This window comes from Sarcophilus harrisii, chromosome 2, assembly GCF_902635505.1.
Source record: "Sarcophilus harrisii chromosome 2, mSarHar1.11, whole genome shotgun sequence".
Lineage (NCBI taxonomy): Eukaryota > Metazoa > Chordata > Mammalia > Dasyuromorphia > Dasyuridae > Sarcophilus > Sarcophilus harrisii.
This window is the reverse complement of record NC_045427.1, coordinates 333,159,280-333,185,922: the sequence shown is the minus strand read 5'-3', so window position 1 is coordinate 333,185,922 and position 26,643 is coordinate 333,159,280. Positions and strand designations below refer to the sequence as shown.

At 33.3% G+C, this 26,643-nt stretch overlaps 1 protein-coding gene across 8 annotated transcripts in view; it reads right to left on the bottom strand.

Moving 5' to 3' along the window:
* PACS2 (phosphofurin acidic cluster sorting protein 2) overlaps positions 1 to 26,643 on the bottom strand; it is a 364,749-nt gene that overhangs the window by 125,634 nt on the left and 212,472 nt on the right. For all 8 annotated transcript variants that reach the window (XM_031952885.1, XM_031952883.1, XM_031952888.1 and 5 more), the window contains one exon: positions 14,856 to 14,992. In XM_031952885.1, coding sequence (XP_031808745.1) covers positions 14,856 to 14,992 — 137 coding nt within the window. The remainder of the gene's footprint in view (positions 1 to 14,855; positions 14,993 to 26,643) is intronic.

Genomic DNA, 26,643 nt, shown 5'->3' with positions numbered 1-26,643 from the left:
ATCTTGGAAGAAATGAAAAACTACAGACTTCTAGAGTTAGCTGTGAAAATAGCAACAAGAAAGATCTAGAGCTTGGGACTATGTGCCCATACTCTGGGAAGAGAGCCTAAATTTAACATAAAGTCAATATATAAGCTGGAAAAATCAGCTTTAACCAAAGAAGAAACTGGTCATAAAAAGTTACTATGGTGACAAGGAAGATTAAGACAAACTCAAGAGATGACAATATGATACAGCTACATGGAAAGCTTCAAAGAAAAATGTTAATAGGTTATAGGCCTAAAAAGAATTATTGGAAGAGGTTTTTTTTTTTTAAGATTTTAAAAATTAAATAAGGGAAATATGGGAAAAAGTGGGAAAAGAAATGAGAGTGATGCAAGAAAATCATAAAAAAAGTTGATAGCTTGGAAAAAGAGGCAGAAAAAAGAAATATCTTTAAAAAACTGAATTAGTCAAATGGTTAAAAGGGGCACAAAAATTCACTGAAAAGAATAACTGCTTAAAAAGCAGAATTGGTCAAATAGCAAAGAGGGTACAAAATTCACTGAAGAAAAGAACTCCTTAAAAAATAGAACTAGTGAAACAGTAAAGAGATACGGTACTAATGCTTACTAAAGAAAATAATTACTTACAAATTGGGCAAATTAAGCTCGTAACTCCACAAGATATCAAAAATAGACAAAAAAGTCAAAAAATGAAAAAAAAAAAGTGAAATACCTCATTGAAAGAACTGACCTGGAAAATAGCTCCAAGAAAAAACTAAAGAATTCTTGGATTATTTAAAAGCTAAAACTTTTAAAAGAGCATAAACATATTTCAAGAAATTATTAAAAAACAAAACAAAACAAAAAAACTGCCCTGATATCTGAGAATCAGAGGATAAAATAGAAATTGAAATAATCTACTGATCACCTTCTGAAAGATACATTCAAATGAAACATCTCCCAGGAATATTATGGCTAAATTCCAGAGCTCCCTGGAGAAAACCTTGTAAAGAGCCAGAAAGAATTCTAATATGGATAACATAAGATCTTAGCATTTTCTATATTAAAGGATCTAAAGCCTTAGAATGTGAGATTCTGGAGGGCAAAGGACCTAGAGTTATAACCAAGAATCACCTCCCCAACAAAACTGAGTATAATCCTTCAGAGGAAAAAAAAATGGACATTCAATGAAATAAAGGAGTTTTAAATAATCCTGATGAAAAGACAAATCTGACTTTCAAATACAAGATTAATAGGAAGCATAAACAAGTAAACTGTGAAAGAGAAATAATAAAATGATTCAATAAGATTAAACATTTATATTCCTACTTTTAACTATTAAAAATTTTATCATTTTTAAAACAGTTAAAAGAATCACACATAGACAGAGGGCACAGAAGTCAGCTGATATAATGGGATGATTTTTAAAAACAAAATAAAATAAAGAGATAAGAAAGAGTGATAGACTGGGAGATAGGGAAAGGGAAAGATACAGGGTAAATTGACATAAAAGAAACATGAAGGAAAGAGCTTTTACAGTGGAGGGGAAGATAGGAAGTGGCGGATAATGTTTGAATCTTACTCCCATTGGAACTGGCTCAAATAGGGAATTACAAATAGGGAATATACATTCAGATAGGTATAGAAATCTATCTTGGCCTACATACAGGGAAGTATGAAAGGAGGGGGATGAGAGAAGGCTGGATGATAGAAGGAAGGGCAGATTAGGGGAGGTAGGGGTCAGAAGCAAAACAGACTTTTGAGGAGGGAGAGGGTAAAAATTAGGATGGAAAGAAAAAACAGTAATCAAAACTGTGAATATGAATAGGATAAATTCACCCATGAAACAGAGGCAGAAAGAAAAGTGAATTAAAAACCAGAATCTGACACTATATTGTTTGTAAGAAAGACAGCTGAAACAGACACAGAATATATACTGAGAACCAGGTATAGAACAATAGCCCACACCATATACCAAGATGTAGTCAAAATGTGTATACGATTTAGACATAACAGGTGATACTATAAGTAAATTAGTAAAACATGAAATTAATCTTACCTTTAAGATCTATGGATGAAGGGAGAGTTTATGACTAATCAAATGATAAGAGGGCACTAAGAAACATTAAATAATTCAGTGAAGATTAGAAGGGAAAGCAGAAAACTGGGAAAATTTTTTATAGCAAATTTCTTTACTTTAAAGATCTTATTATGGTGTTTTCTTCTTTAAAATATAATGGTTCTCTGGGGGAGAGCAGGTTTCTCGGGGAGGTTTTCTGGAGGCAGCCTTAGTTTCAGTTACAAGTAATAATCACTCCAAACACAGATGATAAAATGCAAATGTTTATTTTCTCCTTCCTTGGGCCCAGGTAACTTTCTGAGAGGCCTCAGCTTTCCTTGGTTCTGAGAGCTCTTGCAGCTTTGTCCTTTGCTTCTGCCTCTGTTTTCTTCAGCCTCCAGCCAGCACAAAGGTGGAAATTGGAATGAATCTGACTCCACCTCTGAGAGGGGACTGTGGGCTTCCTCCCAGAGTGCTCTTCTCTGAGACAGAGGGTTTGTGGGCTTCTGTATCTCCCAGAGTGCTCCTCTCCAACTCTTGGCAATGTTCCGAACTGAACTGACCCTGACTGACTCACTGAAGCTTTTTTTATGCTCGGTGTAAAAGGTTGACTCCTCCTCTGAGAGTGGAATTGTGGAATCCGAGAGTGGGATTATGGGTTTCTTCCCAGAGTGCTCTCTGGCCCTAAAAGCTTTTTGCTTATATGAGCTCTCTAAAGGTGTGAACACAAGCATTGTTTCTATCAATTCCACTTAGTACTTTGTTTCTTCTGGCTCATAACATCTCAGATCAATCATACTGAACCATGCTAAATTAGATAATTATTGTCTCTAGCAGTCAGACTCTATAAGTCTAATGACTTAACACTTTGTAAGGATTCCAACATCTCCCCCTTTCTTATGATTTAGAACATAGGTGGTCATGACCTCCCTGACTTCTCAAGGAGGTGAACAACCCCCAAAAAAGAAGGTGATCACATCTTCCCTGACTGCTCAAAAAAGAAGTGAAAACACCATAAAAAGAAGATGGTCATACCCTCTCTGACATCTCAGGAAGGGAGATGAAAACACCAAAGGAAATAGGAAATCAAACCAGATTAGCGGGTTTCTGAAGGGGCTCACTTGAAACAGGTACACATAAATCCATCAATATGGGAGGCATTATACATAATTACATAAAATACATAAGCACATAGGAATATAACACAGGCTAGTAGTAATGTAACAAATAACATGAATCAACATAAGAATTTATACATGTCCATAAGTCCTAGAAATAGTCCAAAAGGAATCCATTGTCCATTATTTCATGTTCCAGGAATCCAATAATTCCTGTAAGCTCTGAAGTACTGCAATAGTTTCATCAACAATTTTTCATCTCAAGGAATCTAATGATTCCTGAAGATTTTAAAGTTATTTTAACAGTCTCACTGGCAGCCATGCTCTTTCAGTGTCAGATGTTTCTTAAATCTTCTCTTTTGTTTTGAGGTTTTTCTCTTTCTCTCTGATGGACAAGGTGAATACAGCTCGTTGGCACTCATCTGATTCCTTCTCCACCTGTAGAGATACAAGCAAACCCTCTTCCCCAAGCAGTTAACCTATCTAACTCCCTTCTATTTACCATTTTGGGGATTTCTTCTTATCATCTGGTAATTACATTGGAATTGTTTTGTACTGGACACTGTCCTGTTGGGTTAAAAGGCCTGTATTCTCTCCTAACTATAATCCTGATTGCTTTTCTGTTGGTTGATGACATCAGAGTCCTGAATTTCTAAAGACTCTCTGGGTGTAACCTCAGTTGCTATCATGCCCCATATGTCTTTTGATTGCTACCTTGGAGCTGGGCCCTGCCTCCCGTTTCTCTGGGTCAATTTACATTCAGAGGCCCAGTGAAAGCATGGGGTTTTGGGTTTTATTCTCTCACTTTATCTCCATATCTACAATGAGCTCTCAAATGTCCACCTTTTCCACACTGAAAACATCAACCAGTTTCTCTAGAAGTTCCTTGCCAAGAGGGGCCCTGTCTTTCCATATTCATACTTTGGGTATAATAAACATTTGTGCCTACTGTGGCACAGTGTCTTATGATCTCCTCTAAAGGAGCATCTTTGTCAAGTCCCCATATAATTCTTTTGCAAACCTCATTGGCATTTTCCTTAGCCAGATGTCTGGTCATTATTTCTGTAGCTGCATTATCTCCAATGGTTCTTATTATAGCTGTTTGCAAACGTCCCACAAAATCTGTAAAAGGTTCATTGAAACCTTGTTCTATTTTTGTGAAGGCTTCCCCTCGATCTTTTTGTCCTGGGAGGGAACCCCAAGCTTTTATTGCAGCCTTAGAAATTTGCTCATACACTGGTAAGGGTTAATAAATCTGTTCTGAATTCTCTGCATACTGACCTTCACCAGCTAGTTGGTCAAAAGCTATTAGTACATTAGCTCCTGTTTGCCTATTGTGTTGGACTTGAATCCTACATAATTCATGAAACTCCGAAAGCCACAAATTTTGTCCAGGTTCTAAACATGTTTTGCTATGGATTTCCAATCACTCGGGGTTAAGATTTCATAAGACAAATTATCTAGTAACATCTTAACATAAGATGATGTAGCCCCATAAAGAGTGCAACCCTTTTTTAAATCCTTAATTTTTTCCAAATTAAAAGGAGTGTATTTTCTCTCTTTGTGACCTAAAGAGTCAAGCTTTTCAATCACAGGATATGCATTTATAAAATCTGATATATCTTCTTCATTTTTTGCCTTAATGCCTCTTCTAATCTTGTCATATTCTGCTTCACAGGAGATGCTGATTGTGTTTTTGCCTCTCTCCCTCTTCCTTCTTCCTCCACCCATGAAGGGTTAATTGAGGAGGGAGGGTCATGAGATGTGGAATGATCTAATTTCTCCTGCTGTGAAGTATCATACTCAGAATTGTACTTAACTACATTCTTATCTGATTCTTCCTTCTTTTCACCTAGTTTAGTTGGCACCTCCCCTTCTTGCTCTTTCTTCTTTTTCCTTCTTTTAACACTTATAAAATTTCCTAAAGCCAGTTGTATTAAATTATATGTATTAAGTATGTCTTTGGAAATTAAGTCAGGTCCATTTTTTATTATAGAATTGACAAAGATCCTTTCCTACTAATTTCCACTCCTCTAGATCCAATTCTTTTTCCATAGAGAAACAAGGACATATGTGCTTTACAGTTTCTAAAAGTTCAGTGATCTGCTCCAAAATTATAATCAAACCTTGGTTTTTCTATAACTTTGACAATGCTCTCTAAACATTTTCCTTGAACAGAAACAGAAGGCTGTTTTCTAAACATCTGTCCCATCTTAGCTGAAATTCTACTTTAACTCTTTTAACAAAATGTCTGTTGTACTCACCCTAATTTCTGGGTTGAGGAGTCTTTTCTACTGGATCATAGGCTTTTCCACTGGAATCAGGATTTTGTCAGTCCCACATTTGGACGCCAAAATGTGATGTTCTCTTCTTTAAAATATAATGGTTCTCTGGGGGAGAGCAGGTTTCTCGGGGAGGTTTTCTGGAGGCAGCCTTAGTTTCAGTTAAAAGTAATAATCACCCAAATGCATCCAGGTGCTAAAAGTTCAGATCTTTTATTGTGTCCTTCAATATATCCCGGTTAGTTTTCTTAGAGGCCTCTCTCTCTCCTTGGTTCTAAGAGCTCCTGCTGCTTTGTCCTTTGCTTCTGCCTCTGCTTTCTTCAGCCTCCAGCCAGTACAAAGGTAGAAGATGGAATGAATCTGACTCCACCTTCGAGAGTGGGCTTGTGGGCTTCTGTATCTCCCAGAATCTCTGCCAGCTTCAGCTTTTCTTCTTCTGAATATCTCCAGCCAGCACCAAGGTGAAAGTTAGAATGAATTTGACTCCACCTCCGAGTGTGGGCTTGTGGGCTTCCTCCTAGAGTGCTCCTCTCTGACTCTTGGCAATGCTCCGAACTGAACTGACCCTGACTGACTCACTGAAGCTTTTTATGCTAGGTGTAAAAGGTTGACTCCTCCTCAAAGAGTGGGATGTGGAATCTGAGAGTGGGATTATGGGTTTCCTCCCAGAGTGCTCTCTGGCCCTAATAGCTTTTTGCTTATATGAGCTCTCTAAAGGTGTGAACACAAGCATTGTTTCTATCAGTTCCACTTAGTACCTTGTTTCTTCTGGCCCATAACATCTCCTTGTAAGATCAGATCAATCATACTGAACCATGCTACATTAGATAATTATTGTCTCTATCAACTCTAATGAGTTAACACGTTGTAAGGATTCCAACATCTTATCTTTCAAATAGAGAAATGAGTCAAAACAATAAAATTATGAGATATTTCCCAAATTGATAAATGGTCAAAAAATATGAAAAGGCAATTTTCAGAAAAAGAAATCAAAGTTAGCTACAGTCATAGGAAAAAAATGATCCATTTTATGACTGAGAAGACAAATTAAAACAACTCTGAGACTCTACCTCACATCTAACAGATTGGATAATATGTCAGAAAAGGAAAATGATAAATGTTGAAAGAGATGTGAGAAAATTGGAACATTAATTAGTGGAATTGTGAACTAATCCAAGCAATTTGGTATTATGCTTTACATATCCTTTGACCCAGTAACATCACTACTAGATTTGTATTCCAAAGAAATGAAAGAGAGAACAAGAGAGAAAGAAAGAGAGAGAAAAAGAGAGAAAGAGAGAAAGAGAGAGAGAGAGAGAGAGAGAGAGAGAGAGAGAGAGGGGAAGAGGGAGAAAGAAAAGGGTTTATATGTACAAAAATATTTATAGCAGCTGTTTTTGTGGAGGCAAAGAACTGGAAATTGAGGGGATGCCTACCTATTGGGATATGGCGGAACAAGTTGTGGTATATGATTGAGATGGAACATTTGTTTTGAGTTCTAGGAGTTGTCAGTTTTTTTTTTTTTTTTTTCTTTGCTCCTTGATATTATTGCCTGATTATTTCCATATAAATTTTCACTGTGAGTTTGGTTTTAATACAGAAATTTCTTGGTATTTTAACTCGTACCATATTAAATAGATGAACTAATTTGGCAAATTGTCATTTCTATTATGTGAACATAATATATGTATGAACAATTAATAGTCCTCCAACTTTTTGTTCCTTCTTCATTTTGGCCATCAAAATTTTATTTCTATGTAGCTCAATTTCCAAATACTTAATGGTTTTTGCTTTTAATGCAGAGGGACTAAAAAAATGTTATTTGTTCTTGCTCTTAATTACTAGTAAATGAGAATTTTAATTTTTTTTGAGGGGGCTAGGTTAATTTTGTATCTTGTAGCTTTGATAAACTCAATTTTGTGGCTGAAATGGTATTACTTTTTAGACAGATCATCACATCATGCCCCATGAAAATAATGATATTATGATTTCTTTTCTAATACTGATCCCTCTAATATACTTTTTTCTGACTAATGGCAATTGTTAGAATTTCCAACATTATGTCAAAAAAGAAGTGATGAGAGTTGACATTCCTGTTTTCTCTATCTCTTTTTAGTGCTTCTCCATTGTAAATTATGCTGGATCTTACCTTAAAAATACTTTTTATTGGTCTGAAGAAAAAGTATACACATGAAAAAAGATTATTAGAGGGATTAGTATTGCCCTGCTAATTGTAGGTATTCTGTTCTCACGTCTTAGTGATTCTATTTCCAGAAGCCTTCTCACATTGTTCCCCCTTTTACTATTCACATGGTCCCATCATCGCCCATCTGAATTATTGTACTAACCTTTCAAATGATCTCTCTGTTATAAGTCTCTCTTTATTCTAATCCATTCCCCACACAGCTGTGAAAGTAGATTTTCCTTGAAAGTAGATATGTCATTTTCCTAAAGTCTTGGATTTCTTTTAGAATAAAATATAAACTTCTGAATTTAAAAAACTCTTCATAATATGGCCCCAATCTAGCTTTTCAAGGAAATTATGTATTTCCCTTTTCATATTCTATGGTTCATCCAAAGTGGCTTTCTTTTATTCTTTACAAATGATATTCCATCTTCCCTGTCTAGGTCTTTAGAACAGTCATCCTCAAAGGTTGAAATTGTATTCTCTCATCTCTTTCCTTCAAGACACATATTAAAAGCTACTTTTCATAAAAAAAAACTTTTTCTTATCACCCAAACTGCTAGTGTTGTTATTCAGAAATCCAAGTGTGTTCTACTCTTCATGATCCTATGGACCATACAGTCCATAAGATTTTCTTGGCAAAGATACTGGAGTAATTTTCCATTTTCTTCTCCAGTGAATTAAGGTAAAGAGAAATTAGGTGACTTGCCCAAAATCATACAGCTAGTGTCTACATTTGAACTCAGGTTTTCCTATTTCCAGACCTAGTGCTTTATACATTGAGCCACGTAGGTGCTTAAACCGCTAGTAGTTCATTCCTGATTATCTTATATTTATTTCATTTTTATTTATCCATATTTATTTTACACACACACATATATATATATGTATGTATATGTATATATATACACACATATATACATATGGTTTCCTTTGATAGAATATAAGGTCCTTGAAAGCAGAGCTAGTTTCATTCTCTGTATGTGTCATCTAGTACTTGACAAAGTACGATCTGCTGATTGAATGATTGGTTGAATGTCTCCAAAACTGATAGGTTCAGGTCAGTAGGTAGTAGGTAGTAGAGTGGGTGTATAGGATGGAAGGGGTTCTGCAAAACTCCTGCACTTTCAACTAACTCAGGCTAGAAGCTAGCAGAGGATGGATGTAGGCACTCAGGAGGAAAATAATTCAGACTGGATTTAATCTCTCCTCAAACCCCGGGATGATGTCTTAACTTCCGTTTGTGTTCCTCTTTCTTAATTGTTCTCCTTGGAAGAAAATGGAGGTTGGGTAATGTGTCACGATTGGTGAAGAGTTAATGGCTTTCTTGGCTTTCTTACTGGGAAGGTATGTTACCTTAAGTGTTCTGGCTATTAATTTTACAAAGATCTCTTTGATCATATTAAGGTAATTTTGTTCTGAGTTTCTTAGTATTTATAATTTAAGTGGTTTATTTTTTTTCAAAGAACTTTTTAAAAACTCTTGATCATGTAACTTTCATTATTGATAAGATTTGTTTTCTATAAACTTCCTAATTAAGTTAACTTAATCATAATAATTTTTTGAAAAATATAAACATCTTAAAAATTCTTTATATTGTTATATTTTAATATTTTATGTTAACATTCACTAGTCATTTAGCTTACATTTTCAGTTTTCTGCTTCCTCTTTCATAGATTTGAGTACCAGGGCATAACTATCTGATGGGAAAGTCTGGTAAATTAATCTTTTTTCAATTTCTGCAAAGAATTTAGGCAATGAAGAAGTAATTTGTTAAAATATTTGACAGAATTTTTTGGTAAATGAATTTATGTCAATGTTTTTATTTTCTTAAAGTTCAATTGAGATTTATTTAATTTCTCTTTCTGAAACTAGTTAATTTATTTATTAGCATATCTTGATGTTCTGCCTATTTTATATTTTTTGTAATTATTCATCCATTTCATTTAAGTTTTTGGTTTTATTAAGCAATTAATTGTGCATAATAGGCATTACAAAATGGAAAGATTGCCAGGATTTAAATAAAAAAGAGAAAACATTGACTCTGAAAATTACTACCTGGGTGAATAAAGCTGAGTCATTCAATTTCTCTGAACTTTGAATCAGGAATAAAATAACTCTAACATCTAACTAATAGGTGTTATCATAAGATTAGAATGAGATGATGTATATGAAGAATTGTGCAATCTTTAAAACACCAGATAGACAAATGTAGTCACATCATTATTAGATTCTGATAATTTGCTTCATTTCTTCTCCTTCAGACATGAATTTAAAAATTCTTTTAAATTTTTTTTTTTTTTTTTTTTTGGTAATCAGCTTTTTCTCTGCCTTAAAAAACTGAATGCTTAATTGTTTTAATTGGTCTTTTCAAAAGGCAGCTCTTAGTTTTCTAGATTTTATAAACATTTGTTTTCCACTTATTACTTCTTTGATTTTCAGAATTCTGTACTTGTTTGTAAATATTTAATTGTTTCTAGTTTCTTTAAAAAAAAAAAAGATACACACATCTGTGTATGCAGATACATACATACACAATTTTTCTTCACTTCCTATTTTTTGACTCGGAATTGTATTTTATTCTTCCAAATACATGTAAAGATAGCTTTCAACATTCACCTTTGCAAAACTTTGTGCTCCAAATTTTTCTTTATCCCTTGTCTCCTTCCCCCTTCTCAAGAAAGCAAGCAATCTGATATAGGTTAAACATGTGCAATTCGTCTAAATATATTTCCATATTTGTCATGATATGCAAGAAAAATCAGATCAAAAGGGAAAAAATAAGAGAGAGAAGAATCAAGCAAGCAAATAACAACAACAAAGGTGAAAATAACCAGGCTTTGATCCTCATTTGGTGTATTTAGTTTTCTTTCTGGATGTGGATGGCTCTTTCTATCACAAGTCTATTAGAATTTCCTTGAATAACTTCATTGTTAAAAAAGAGTCAAATCCATTACAGTTGATCATTATATAATCCTGTTGTTGCTGTGTACAATGTTCTCTTGGTTCTACTCACTTCACTTAGCGTAAGTTCATGTAAGTCTTCCAGACTTTTCTGAAATTAGCCTGCTCATCATTTCATATAGAACAATAATATTACATTACATTCATATACCATAATTTATTCACCCATTCTCCAAATGATGGATATCTACACTCAGTTCCCAGTTCCTTGTCACTACAAAAAAGGCTGCTACAAGTATTTTTACATGTGTGGATCCCTTTTCCTCTTTTATGATCTCTTGATAGGATACAGACCCAGTTAGCTTTTCTTTTTGTTAATGTAAGCGTCCACAGAGAAAAATTTTCCTCTAAGGACCACTTTTGGCATATTACCTCATTCTATTTAAACAATTATTAATTTCTATAATTTATCCTTTGACATAAATTATTTAGGACAACTATCTAATCTTTAAGCATGTATTATTTGTTCACTTTATCAATGATTTTTATTGCATTATAATCTGTCAAGGATATGTTTAAAACCGAGCACTTCAACTGTAATGTTCTTCTTTTCTAAAATATGAAGATTCTCTGAGAGCAGCTTTCTCGGGGGTCTTCTAGAGGCAACCTTAGTTTCAGTTCAGTGTAATAATCGCCTCAAATGTAACCAGCTGTTAAAGTACAGTCCTTTATTGTCTCTTCCAAAATAGACGGGTTAGCTTTCTTTGGTTCCGAGAGCTCTCATTGCTAGTTTTTTGCCGTTGCTAGTCTTTTGCCTCTGCCAGCTTCAGCCTCTCCTCTTCTGAATCTTTCATTCTCAATCTGCCAAAAGTTTCTAGTGCTTGTCCTTTTATATGCTCTTTTTGAGGTATGAACTCGAAGGTTGACTCCTCCTCCCGAGAGTGGGATTGTGGGTTCCTGACTTCTGAATCTCCTGGACTTGTGAACTCTAATGTGTGAGCTAATATGTAAACTCTCAAGTTCACTTAAGTACTTGAGTATTGTTTCTATAAATTCCAATAAGTTAACACTTTGTAAGGATTCTAACATTTAGCAATTGTAAATTCTTTATACTCTACAATATTTTCATGTTTGTAATGAAATAAAAGTAATATAATAGTGAAAAGTAGTTAATATTAATTAAAAGTTTTAATTCAATAATTAAGGTCATATCTAGCTTTTAAACTTAGATTCAGATGTAATTCAGGTTAGATACATCATTTTTCTTATTTAACTGTGTGAGTTTTGTCTAAGTCTAAAAAAGGCAACAAACAATATCAATCTTAGATCTATTCCATGCTTTAATTTTATTTAGATATATGCTAATCGATACATATAAATATAATATTGATCCTTTCATATTCTAAATAATCTTTAAGTACAATGTAGTGTTACTGCTTTTCTCTCTTAATTGTATGTATATTTATGTTTGCCTTGCCTGAAAGCACGAATCCTTATCTGTTTTTATTTGGCTAAGATAGAATAAATTCTACTCCAACATTTCAATATTAATTCTATAAAAACCTTTGCATATTGAAAGGCTTCTTGTACACAGAAAATTACTGAGTTTTGTTTTCTAATTCATGTTGTCATTCTTTTTTATGTATGAGTTCAATCCCATTCACATTCATAGTTATGATTGTTTGTTTTTTCTCTCTCCAACTCAAGTAGGGACTGTTTCATTCTTTGTTCTTATATCTCAGTGCCTAGCACTGAATAGTAGGCACTTAAAAATGTATGAGACTGATTATGATATTTTTTATTTTCTAAAAGAAAAAGACAAAAATTAGTAGTAAGTTTCTGTTGTTTTCACTGGTTGGAACAATCTGAGCCTAGTTTCTTTCCAAGCAGAACAAATGACACACTGATAATATTTAACTATGTATGTAATGGTTGAAGTAGGTAGAGAGGCAGTGTAAGGAGAACTGGATGTGGATTCAGGAAGATTTAAGTTTAAACCCAGTCATAGATATTTTCTAGCTGTGTGACTCTGGGCAAGTCATTTAACTTCTCTTAGCTTCAGTTTCCTCATCTATAAAGTGTGGATAATAGAGAACCTAATGGTGCTCTAAAATACTCTATGAAAACTAGTATTATCATCATTAACATCAACCCATCTTTTCAACCTTATCTATTACAATTCCCTTATGTTTGAAACTTTTCTGCTCCAGCCAAACTCAAAGTTGCTGAAATCTATCTTATAATTTTTCTCTCCTTATTTTAGCTATCTTTCCTTGACCAAAAAAGTACTTCCTATTATTTTCTGATGATCAAAATACTATCTATTGTGGATTTTGTTTCTTTAAACATTTCCCTAGTTATTATTGGGAAAATAATTTTTTTCTTATGAACTTATGAACTTAAATAGCATTTATTATCTACTTTCTATTTAGTTCTTTGTAAGCTCTTTTAGGGTAGGAATCAACTTCTTTGCTTGTATTATTATATCTAGTGCATAACAAAGCACCCTGGAATATAATAAATGCACTATCTTATTATTTACGCCCTTAAATTATTTTCATTATTTTATAAAACATTGTAGAGGGCTGCAGATAGTAGGTAAAGTATAACACCCTTCAGCCCAGAGGGAACCTGCTGACAATGTCTGGTTTGGCTCCCCATATCCCTTTGGTGTTCTCACCCTTTCTGAGAAGTCAAGGAGGGCATGATCACCTTCCTTTGGTGCCTCTCACCCTTCCTGAGAAGTCAAGGCAGGCGTGACCACCTGTGTTCTACTTGAAGCAAGGGATAACAGTAAGAGGAATTTACATATCAATAGCAGGGTGCTTATAGTTAACACATGCCCAATATGCTATGGTGATGTAATGCTACCATAGTTAGCACTTGCAGTGTGCTGTAGTGATATGGTGATATAATGGTTCTATAGTTGGCACATGCTCAGTGTGCTGCAGTGATGTAATCATACTAAGGTACTTAAGGGCTGAACGTACTTGAAATAAATGGACTCCATCTCTGACCATCCTTGTGGGTCTCCTACCTTCATCACTCTTCCATTAAGACCAAAGACTTGGGCTGGTCCTGAGATCCTCCAGAGAGCTAGTCCGAACGGTATATTTTGACACCCTAGCTCTAGAAAACATAGTTTGATTTTGGCACCCCAATTTGGGGGTTCTAGAAAGCACACTACAAAACAGAATTCTTTTCTAAAAAAATACATAATGTTTTAAAGACATAAGTCCTCATTCTCTGCACACAGTTTCTGTTGATGGATTTACTTATAGAGTGGATAGTAACTTATTGGCACATGATAGGTTACTGTCCAAAACAGTGATTAAGGTTGAATATAAAGATTTACAAAAATAAAGTTAATGGATAATATGTACAAACATATTTATAAAAGCAATTTTTGTTGTAATTCTAAACTGGAAACTGAGAGACCATTTATGGAGAATGGCTAAACAAATAATGGTATATTAATGTATTGAAAGTTATATTATACTGTTAAAAATAAGGAAATAGACAATTTCAGAAGAAACAGGGAAGATCTCAATAACTTAATTCAGCGTTAAGTGAACAGAACTAGAAGAAGAATTTATACAATGACAACATTATAAAGAAAACAACTTGAAAAATTTTAGAACCCTAATTAAGGAATGAAGAATAAATCATGCCATTCTTGTCATAAGTGATTGCCTTAAGTTGTAGATATGAGACATACATTTTTGGACATGACTAATGTGGAAATTTGTTTTGCAGGATTACATGTCTGCTATGAAAATTTTATTTAACTGTTTAATGAGAAAGAGGCAGGTAATAAACTCTAGAGATTAACATTATAGAATATAAAAATGTGCTGCCTTATTAACACTATCTAAATCCTGGACTATCTCTAAGTATGTAAATTCTAATATATCTTTAAACTTGTTCTTTTCTATTACTTTTTTTGCCTACCTCAAAATTTTTTCCTCATTTAAGTGATGAAAACTTTCTCAATTAGGTGCTACAAATTTTCATTATTGGCACCATCAAAAACAGTTGTATTTTGGATGCCATTTCTAGATGATATGAGAATTTTCTCCTAGGTGGGATCAAATGTACTTTAAATCACAATAGTGATTTAAAAAAATAACTTAAACTTGCAACACAAAATGAGTCAAACAGCAACTCACTGAAATGATGATATGAATCAGTACCATGTATAGTAATAGTATTTGCAGATGTCAGATAAACATTTCAAAGTCAGATTTTCTCTTATCACTGAACATATTTCTACTGGACTTGTCAGGAATAAACATGGTCATGAATGGTATTTAGAGATGTTACCTGGTAGAAGGAATAATCAGAGACTCTGTCTTGGTAATCTTCCCACTTGGTGGAAGCTTCCCAATGAACACATCCAGAGTAGAGAGTTCAGTTTCCTGGCTGTCTTCTTGCTGACTGGCTTCTTGTGGAAGCAGATTCTGGCATGAGCAAAAATTATTCTTAAATATCACTAGTTACACTCTTTATTTATAAAAATACACTATTCTCATCTCTCTTTATGTCTGTCACCCACCACCCATACCTCCTTTATAAATAACCTTTGGTTAGAGGGGCTTACATGAATTAAAAATTTTTCTCTCTACTTGTCCTTTAATTTAAAATCTATTGACTTAGGAAACTACGATTAAACAAATACCTAGTTTGGTAGAAGAAATGCCTTATCAAATGCAGGGCAGAGGTAGCAACATCTGAAGAAATTAATTCAAAACAGTGATCAGTATACCTATCTGTACAACAGAGAGGGACAATGTGAAATCTCTACTACATCCCCTAAAGAGTGTGCAGATGCACAGATTTCCAAATGCTCAAAGAAGTCAATAGATAGAAGGAACTAAAGAAAAACAATGTCTTAAGTGTCACATTATGCTTCAACAAAAGTACCCTCCTTTTAAAGTTTCATAATATTCATCAATTATCCCTGTTTAGATTGTGTCTTATAAAATGTGACTAAAATTTCCTTTGTGAAAGTGAATAGAACATTTATCGATCTAGAATGTAGTAAAGATACTTTCAATTTGGCTTGATTTCTACATTGTTCTGTCTTCTCACTAGCTATTTTGCCTACTAGAAGGTACCCTCCCAATTTCCATTTATGTTGTCGTCTTCAATTAAAAAGTTCCTACTGACAGTAGGAACTGTCTTGTCTTTTTTCTCTCTTTTTCTCTGACCTTTTCCTCTTTTTTTTCCTTCCCTTTCTCCAAACTAAGTCACCTATATTAACACAATTTTCCTGATCCTCCCAACTATTGGAAAATTCACCTTCCCCCCATGTTTTATGACTCTCTTAAGCTTTTAAACTTTTCTCATTTTAACTCGAGTTATATTTGTTTGATGCTTCATCCCACTAAAGTATAAATTCCTTGAGGGCAGGGACTGTGTTCTTAATTTTGTTTAATTAGCACCTTGTACCCATATGTGCACAAGGACAAATCTTGTTGAGACTGGAATAGTTACAAGTATTGAAATAAACCATAAATAAGTTACTACTGAAAAAAAAAAAGGGTCAAGAAATCTGTGTCAAAATAGAACCCATTCCTGTATAATCTCTTAAAATGTGTGGAATACATTTTGAAACTATGAACATTCCTGTTAGCAAGGACAGCTAACAATTCATTAAAGCATTGAAGGATTGTTTCCGAGATGAAATACAGAAGAATGACTGGCAACTTTTTGTGGAGCTGTGGGCAGAGAAAAAGTAGTAAAATTACTGTCATACTGCCACCAAGAAAACTAATCAAAAAACTCAACAACAATTTAAACAATGTATTAGAATTTGATTGACTTAAGTTTGGAAGGAAAAAATGGGCAGATAAAATGTTTTCCATGAGAAACCAGGAAACTTGAACTGGTTTGTTTGACAGTGCAATTTACATGTCCCCAAAGTTGCAACATTTTTGTTATCTGTCCCACTACTTTTCCCTTTCCTTCTTTAATGGCTGCTTTTTTTTAAAGTTTGCCCTATCCCAAATTTGAATTCTTATTGCAGAAACAAAAGTTCCTTCAATTTTATACTAATTAAATTAGCACTGCAGTATTCAATTAACTAAGCTTCTGCAAACTTTGTCAATCTTGGACTTTTCTCATGTAAAAAAAATTACTTCTTTATTTATGCATATTCTTTCCTCAGTCATTGTACTGTTTTGTGTTTATAGGAATTGTTTAGGATATTTCTGTATTTGCTTTGTGTGAAACAACGATATAAAGCATAGCTGGTTGCCTTTTATTGCTTGTACAATCCATGGAAGTCAACATAAATTGCAACAATTACAACATGGAGCCACAAATAAAGGGAATGGACATTGACCATTAAAAGAAATAATATTAGGCAGTGACTTGAACACAGGCATAAGGACTAGATTTGTTATTTAATATGCATGAGGAACACTCAGATGGGAAAATTCCTTCTACCAATGCAAGTCAGCACCTTCTTTTACAATCTTAGGAAGTTGCTAAGAATACTAAAAAATTAAGTTATTTGTCATAAACAAGTATATTCCAGAGATGGGAGCTGAACTCATCTTCTCAACTCCAACTCTACCAGTCTATCCCAAAATACTATACAAACTTCACATGAAAATTTATTTACATTCTGAACTCCAACAAAATCAAAATGTTAATGTTTTATGCAAAATTTATCATAATTTATGTTTTAGCCTTAGCTCAATTTATTATTTCCCCTTTATGATCGCTATGCCAGCTATAATGGACCAACTAGTTATTCTTTAATTTATTTTTTCCATCTAATCCAATAAATATTTTTCAAATATGTAATTTATTTAAAATTAAAATGCAAAATAAGAAAAAATAGAAAAAGACAGAAAAAGAAAAAAATTGTCATGTGCTCACCAGTCAGTAATTATTGTGTCTATGTACTATGCACTATGCTAAGTGTTAGAGATACAATTAATAAAAAGAAAGATAGCCCTTTCCTTCCAGGAACTTACAATATAAAGGGGGAAGATAATATACAAAAAGAGGCAAAAAGTGGGGAATAGAAATCAGGGGATACTATAGAGTACCAGCAGAAGGACATCCTGTATACGAGAGCAGCAGATGCAAAGAAGAATGAGATGAAATTCCAGTTTTTGCACTCTCTAAAGGAAGAGATTGGAAGGAGTTTGGTCTTGCATGCTTTAGTCCTCTGATCAGAGGGGAAAGGAAGCTAAGGAAGATGTTACTAGTTCAGACTTGAGTTTAGTGGCATGGTGATGAGATTAAAAATGAAGACTTTATTCTGGGAGAAGCATCTTGTTCTTTGTCCTTGAAATCAATGAAAAAATAAAAAAGCCCACTTTGTTTATATTTTTGTGCATACTGTATTCCAAAACTGGAATGCATTTCTATGATAGTTTATAGTCAGGCTTGTATACATTACCTGGGTTTATTTAGGCACTGTGATGTAGATAGGCTGTGGAAGAAGGAGGACTATAAAACACCTAGGAATCAAGGAATGCTCATGTATAATACCACATAGGCAGCTAGAGCTTAAGTTTCTTTGTTTCATGCATAACCAAATGCTTTATATAGGTGACATGGTCCCAAGAACTGCAATTAGCATAGGAAAAAGCACACAGTAAGGAAGCCTAGCAGATTTTTCTGAAGGACTTAGAATATTTAGGGAAAAAAAAAAAGAATCCACTTGTTTGGTAGGAGGTACAATTTAAGAGATGTAATATGTAGGAAAATTCAAGAAAACTGAATTTTAAAAAGTGACTGGAATACACATCTGGGTAACAATAGCATCAAAGTGGCAATGATATTCTAGTATCCTTAAGATTCTCAACTTTGAGCAGGGATATATTTATCATCACCTGACAATATTATCTCTGAGAGGGAAAAAAAGAGAGACCAAGGAAGACCTTGGTGCTTAACTGAGAAGAGTCATCAATATTTATATTTGTTATGTATTTGACAACTCTATCCTTATAAGGAAAGTAAATCTTTTTTGAGAATATTTTATATTACTCTGATAACTTAATTTAGAATAGTTAAATAGACATGCATCATATTGCTGCAGCTAAGAGATGGGTAAAAATGACTTCTGCTCCAAACAAAGAGAAATAAGGGGCAAATATTCAACTCCCTGCTTATGGGATATTAACTCATGGCACTCTATGGTTAAAGAACTATGGAGTTATTTTTAGAAGAACTCCATCAATGTGATAAAAGTGTCCAGTCAAACTTCAGAGTGTTTTGAGAAAAATACAGAAGAAAAAGAAAAGGAAAGGAAATGCATATTGAGAACCAGAAACAATAGGGGAGAGAAAAATAAGTTTCTTAGCCCTCTGAATATGAGTTTATTTCACAATCTTAGAGGAAATTCAAACAGCTTTCTGAAATCTTTTAGATGATAGAGAAGTCAGTGCAGTCAAGATGCAAAGAGCAAAAGGAAGCATTCCAACTTTCACTTCACACATTGTTAACAAAAATCTAGAAAATATATCAGTCTGAATTCTTAGTGGAAAAATCAAGAAGATATAGTGAGTCATTTTTCTAGTCCAAGGAAGCTTTGGGAGATAGAAAGGGAGATCTACAGACACTAAGAAGTGGAATATGGCCAGGAGCACATTTGAAGAAATCTAGGAAACAAGAAAGGAAAATTATGATGGAAAATATTTGGGCAAAGGACAAAGGAAGGAAAAAAATCAGGGAATTTGAGAAATGGATCACAAATCTAGCAAAGCATTCTATGTGATATGAGGAACTTGAATTACCCCATCAGCTACTGAAGAGCTCTTTCTCTTTGAGAAATCCAGAGCAGCTAATAACTTTTATGACTTGCTTAGTGAAGGAATGTCACTTTCAAAAAGTGATGGAACCAATAAGGGTAAATTCTGTTTTGGATTTGATTCACCTTAAAAAAAATTGAATTGGTTGATGGAATAGAAATAATGAAGAATCTGGGGGTAAGTGACTAATCAATCTTTTGTGGTTGATGAGAGGAAATCTAGGCAAAATCTGACATATATTTTTGGATCAAGAAATCTAATGAGAACTAGAAAAATTGATTTTGTTCATCCTAGAATTGCACCAAAAGCTAGCCAGAAATATGTTCATAATACAAAGTAGGTTGCTGGCAAATCCAGTAGTAGCACAGATAAAAGAGCTGTGTCCCAGAAAATAGAGGCTAGAAATATGTGAACTGAAAGACTGTGTCTAGAGATAGCAAGAGCTGAGAGGGCCCCAAGAAAGACCCAGTTCTATGTTGGGGACTTTTGAAGCAGAGCAGCAATGGTCAAAATGGTCAACTCAAACTAGTGGCTCAGTGACATTCAGGTGTTCCGACCAGAAGAACTTGTCCTAAAATGTCACCAGATTATTTAATTTCAGCTATCTCTACAGTTTACAACACCAACGACCTAAACGAAGTAAAAATTTGATGAACTAATCCTTAAGCTTAAATGTAATCAATACCTTCTTCTTTACCATGCACCATAGTTAGTCACAAAAGGTGACCCTTACACTTGCAACAGAACTGAACTCTTCACTATAATCTCCCAGTGTTGCAGAGATCTAAAGAGAAATTTTATAAGGCTATGCTTAGCCTTACTAAGAACATTAATGCTCTTAAGATGCAACAAAAAACAGCCAAGGAACTAAGAAATAGAGGGAACTGGGGCAGGATATATGTGTGAGGCTGCATTAGACTCTAGTAAGCCTTAAAGAAAAAGTCCAATTTTATTCCCTTAGACACTAGAAGTAAAGACCTAGGTTGGTAAATTGCCATCAAGGGAGAGGGACTCAGAATGTGATAAGCAAGGGAAAATCAGAAGAAAAAAAATGAAACTGCTAAAGATTTCAGGAGGAAGAAAATTATGTTTCTCAAATAACTCATTACAACAGAAGTACACCAGAAGGGTAAACAAATGCAGCAACCAAGGACAACAATAGAAAAATAACAACAGAGAAATCATTAAGAAATTTCTTCTTGAAGAAATTCATGAAGAAAAAGAAAAAAGCCAAATTAAAACAGAAATGATGTTGGGAAAAAAAGGTCAAAATATCACAGACCAAACCTCATTAACAAGTTGCAAACAGGTGAATCAATATATTTTGTGGTATTAAATTACAAAATGGAGGGAAATACAAAGAGAGAAAGATGATAAAGGAGAAATGTGATATATTCATGAAGGAAAAATAACTCTATTAAGTCATATAGAAATAAAGACATTGAGTAAAAAGCAAAAGAAAGGACTGAAAAAGGAGTTACCACCAATGAATATTTCAATAAGAGAAGAAAGATATTTCATAAAGGAATGTGTGGAATTTATAATGAACATTATCTGAAGGGATTTGGTGCTTTGAAAGATCATTTATCCTGCCTCAGATGAAGAGGAATAAGAGTTTCTGGGGCAAGTGATACTCAGAAAAGTTGGTAGATCTAGATCCAGGGGGAAAATTTCTAGGTAAATTGGAACAAATAATCAGGGGAGGGCAAAGGCAATAAGATTTGAACAAGGGACATTGGAAGATTCCTACCTTGAACCCTTTTTATCATCTGCAATTGATATGTAGAAGAGAAAAAAACAGCAAGTAGGAATGGAATCATTTTAAAATAGATTAAATTACAGCAAGAGAGAGGAAATGGGAGAAAACCTAATTTGAAAAGAAAAGGCAATATGAGAGAGAAATGGAGGAAAACAGAATTTTTAATTTTAAGTGTGATTGGACAATACTATCCAATCATATGAAAAAGAGTGATGGCTGGATAAAAAGAGCTAAAATTTCACCATTTGCTTACAAGAAACACTTCTGAAAAGACATTCACAGGATAAAAATGAGACACTTTGAAAAACTATTATACATCAAATGATTCCACAAAAGCAGGAACTGCAATCATGTTTTCAGACAAAGCAAGAGGAAACACAGTCTAAAAAAAGGATAAACAAGGAAACTATATTATGCTGAAAAGAACCATAGATAATAAAGCAATATTAATACGAAACTTATATGTTACAAGATACTTAATAGGGAAGATAGAGATTGGATCAAATTAAATGAGAAAGTAGAACCAAAAGAATTATGGTATCGTCTAAAAGAAATTTCTAAGAAACATACATATTGCCCAGCACTATGTGAAATTTTTACAAAAACTGACCAGGGAGCAAAGAAATTGGACACAAATGTAAAAAGATGTTGATTTTTAAGTACATGTTATATAGACCATAATGCAATAAAAGTAGTAACCAATTCAGGAAGGAAAAAAACAGATCCAACTAGAGATTTAACAATGAAATCCTAAAGAATGAGGGGATGAAAGAACAAATTATAAAAACAACTAATAGTCACATGAAAAAAAAATTATAATGATGAAACAATACACCAAAACTTCTGAGATGCAGTTAAAAAAGTCACTGGGGAAAAAAAAAATCATATTCCCTACAAATGTATATTAACAAAATAGAAAAAGAGATAATTAATGATATGTATGCATTTAAAAAATTAGAAAGCCAAAAAATGGAAAATCCTAAAATAAGAGATATTTACAATGATAGGAGAAATAGGCAAACTAAAAACACTCTCCCCAAATGAAAAATATATCTAAAGGTTCTTTGTAATGATTTTAAAAATTGATAAACCTTATATTTTAATATATTTAACATCTACTGGTCATCCTGCCATCTAGGGGAGGGGGTGGGGGGGTAAGAGGTGAAAAATTGGAACAAGAGGTTTGGCAATTGTTAATGCTGTAAAGTTACCCATGCATATATCCTGCAAATAAAAGGCTATTAAATAAAAAAAAAAATTGATAAACTTCAGCCAGTTTGATTTAAAAAAACAAATCAAATCAACACAAACTAAAATCATACCAAAACAAAGGAAATAAAAAGAATTTCAGAACCTATTATGTATTCTTATTTACATGCTAATAAAACCAAGATCACAAAAAAGAGGGATACCTTAAAAAATATACAAGATTTACACTGACTGAAATCAAATGGCAATCTCAGGAGAGGCAAATAGAAAAAGCTTTAAAGAAATTATCAGACAAAAACTCCTGTTTCTAAGAGATTCACTGGAGAATTCTCTCATACTTTTAAAGAACAATTAGTTCCAATACTACAGAAATCATTTTTTTTCTTCTTTTATTAAAGCTTTTGATTTACAAACCATATGCATGGGTAATTTTTCCAACACTGATCCTTGCAAAATCTTTTGTTCCAAATTTTCCTCTCCTCCCCACCCACTCCCTCTAGTTGACAGATAGACCAATACATGTTAAATATGTTATAATATATGTTAAATCCAATAAATACACAAATCATTTTCAAAAATTGAGAAAGAAAACACCCTATTAGAATCCTTTAAAGAAACAAATATAATTTTAACATTTAAACGAGGCAATGATAAAACTGAGTTCAACTATAAACCAATATTCTTAATGCATACTGGTTGAAAAATTTTTAATAAAACCTCAGCAAACAGATTATGGTGATTTATCCAAGAAACCACTCATTATGATCAAGTTGGAATCATATCAAGGATGCCAAGATGGGTCAAACAATCAACAGAATTTAATCATCTTAAAAGCATTTTAAAATCCATCTAAAACCATATCATAATCTCAATAGGTGAGGAAAACAACAATCATTTATGCTAAAAACCCTTACAAATTATAAGCATAAAGGTATCACTTTTTAACATTATAAAAAGTATTAGTCTAAAACCTAAGGTCAATAATTCAATAGGGGTACACCAGAACTTTTCCCAGCAAACATGGAAGTAAAGATACCAATCCTCCACAATATTATTTCATATGATTCCAAAAATGCTAAGAGCAGTATTAAGACAAGAAAAAGAAATTACGTAAATAAATATAGGTAAAGAGAGCATCCCTGTTTGCTGATAATATGATGGTTTGCATAAAAGAAATGCACATGTTTTTTGAGGATTTTGTAGCCATCAATTTAGTTGAAGCTATATGTCATTAGTATCTTTGTTGATTCTCTAGGAATTTTGATGTAAAATCTGAGTTTGATTGGTATGGCACTGAAGAAATACATTAATTTAGGTAGTATTGTCATTTTTATTATATTGATTATATTATATTATATTGATATGACCATTGATATTTTTCCAATTAATTAGATCTGACTTTATTAGTGTGGAAAGTGTTTTGTAGTTGTGTTCATATAGTTCCTGACTTTGCCTTGGCAGGTAAACTCCTAAATATTTTATATTATTGATACTTATTTTAAATGGAATTTCTCTTTGTATCTCATTGTTGGACTTTGAAAAAGTCCATTTTTTGAAAAATGGTAATATATAAAAACGCTGATGATTTACATGGATTTATTTTGTATCCTGCAATTTAGCTAAAGTTGTGAATTATTTCTACCAGTTTTTTAATTGATTCTCTAAGGTTCTCTTATACCATCATATCACCTGCAAAGAATGATAATTTAGTTTCCTCATTACCTATTCTAATTCCTTTAATCTCTTTTTCTTCTCTTACTGCCAAAGCTAACATTTCTAATACAATATTGAATAGTAATGGTGATAATAGGTAGCCTTATTTCATTCCTGATATTGGGAATGGTTCTAGTTTGTCTTCATTACATATGATGCTTGCTGATGGTGTTAAAAATAGATGCTACTGATCATTTTAAGGAAAACTCCATTTATTCCTTTACTTGTTAGTGTTTTTAATAGGAATGGGTGTTGGATTTTATCAAATGCTTTTTCTGCATCTACTGAGATAATATCATTTTTGTTGGTTTGGTTATTTGTATAGTCAAATTATGCTAATTAGCAAAAATTATGCTAATAATTTTCCTAATATTGAACCAGGAATTGAATATTCCTGCATTCTTGGTATAAATTCTACTTGGCCACAGTGTAATCCTGGGGATAATTCTTTTCTGTAATCTTTTAAGATTTTTGCATCAATATTCATTAGGGAAATTGGTCTATAATTTTCTTTCTCTGTTTTCACCCTACCTGTTTTAAGTATCAGAACCATGTTTGTGTCATAAATTGGTAGAATTTACATATAAATCTATCTAGCCTTGGAGATTTTTTTCTTAGGGAGTTGATTAATAGTTTGTTGTATTTCTTTTTCTAAAATGGGACTATTTAAGTAACTTATTTCCTCTTCTATTAATCTGGGCAATTTATATTTTTATAGGTATTTCTCCATTTCACTTAGATTAGCAAATTTATTGACATATAGTTGGGCAAAATAACTCCTAATGACTGCTCTATTTTCCTTTTCATTGGTGGAAAGTTTTCCCTTTTCATTTTTGAGACTAACAATTATTTCATTTTCTTCTTTCCTTTTTCTAATCAAATTAACTAAAGGTTTACCTATTTAGTTGTTTTTTTTTTTTCCATAAAACCAACTGTTACTTTGTTTATTAATTCAATAGTTTTCTTATTTCCAATTTATTAATCCTTTTTAGAATTTCAAATTTGGTATTTAATTGGAGGTTTTTAAATTTTTTTTCTAGCTTTTTTAGTTGCAAACCCAATTCATTGATCTTCTCTTTCTCTATATTTTGCAAGTGGGAAATAAAATTTCCCCTAATAACTGCTCTGGCTGTATCCCACAAATTTTGGTACATTTTCTCTTTGGTATGTCATTCTCTTGGATGAAATTATTGTGTTCCATCCACTCATTCTTCAGGATTAGATTGTTTAGTTTCCAATTAATTTTTGATCTGTTTTCCCCTGGCCTTTCATTGCATAATAATTTTTATTGCATCATGACCTGAGAAAAATGCATTTACTATTTCTGCCTTTCTGCATTTATGCTCTAATATAAGGTTAATTTTTGTATAGGTTCCATGTACTGCCAAGAAAAAAGTATATTCCTTTCTCTCTCTATTAATTTTTTTTTTTTTTTTTTTTTGCTGAGGCAATTGGGGTTAAGTGACGTGCCCAGGATCACACAGCTAGGAAGTATTAAGTGTCTGAGACCAGATTTGAACTCAGGTCTTCCAGACTTCAGGGCTGGTGTGACACCTAGGTGCCCCTCAATTTTCTCTAAATGTCTATTACCCCTAACTTTTCTAGGATTCTATCTACCTCCTACAACACTTCTTTCTTATTTATTTTGTGGTTTGATTTATCTAGTTCTGAGAGCGCAACATTGCGATCCCCCACTAGTATAGTTTTGCTGTCTAATTCTTCTTGCAGCTCTCAACTTCTCCTCTAGGAATCTAGATGCTATACCACTTGATGCATATTTGTTTAATATTGATATTACTTCATTATATATGATACCTTTAAGTAAGTTGTAGTTTCCTTCCTTATCTCTTTAATTAGATCTATTTTTGCTTTTACTTGATCTGAGATTAGGATTGCTACCCCTGCTTTATTATTATTTTTAAAAATTTCAGCTGAAGCATAATAGATTCTGCTTTAGCCTTTTAACTTTACTCTAAATGTATCACTCAGCTTTAAATGAATTTCTTGTAAACAACAAATTGTAGGATTCTGGGTTTTAATCCCGTCTGCTATCGAATTCCATTTTATGGGTGAGTTCATCCCCATTCACATTCACAGATAAAATTACTAACTCTGTATTTCCTAGTGTCTTGTTTATCCCCCGTTATATTTTTCTCTTCCCTTTCTTCTTTTCCTACCTCCCAAGTATTTTGTCACTGTTCTCTCCCTCCCTCCAACAGTCCTCCCCTTTTGCAGCCCCTCCCCCTTTCATTTACCTTTCCCCTTCTATTAGCCTCATCCCTTCTTTTTCTCTTTTCCCTCCTACTTCTCTACAGGGTGAGACAAACTTCTCTGTGAAGCTAAATGTGTCTGATAATCTCTCTTTGAGCCAAATCAGAGAAGAGTAAGATTCACACAATGTTCTTCTGTAAAGGGCTGAAACTATGAAAAGGTATACTTGAATCAGACAACCTAACACTTGAGGCTAATTACCTATTGATGTGAGACAATGAGTTTATTAGCATATGTTTGGATAAATGGCTTTTTTCACTGTTTGGTCTTAAGATAATTGTAGGCAAGGATTAGAGGGTGGGGTGAGAGAGGCTAGACTTCACTTGGTGGGTAGGATGATGAGGAGAAAGGCAGATAGTCTGGACTCTAGAATTGAGAAGAAATCTTT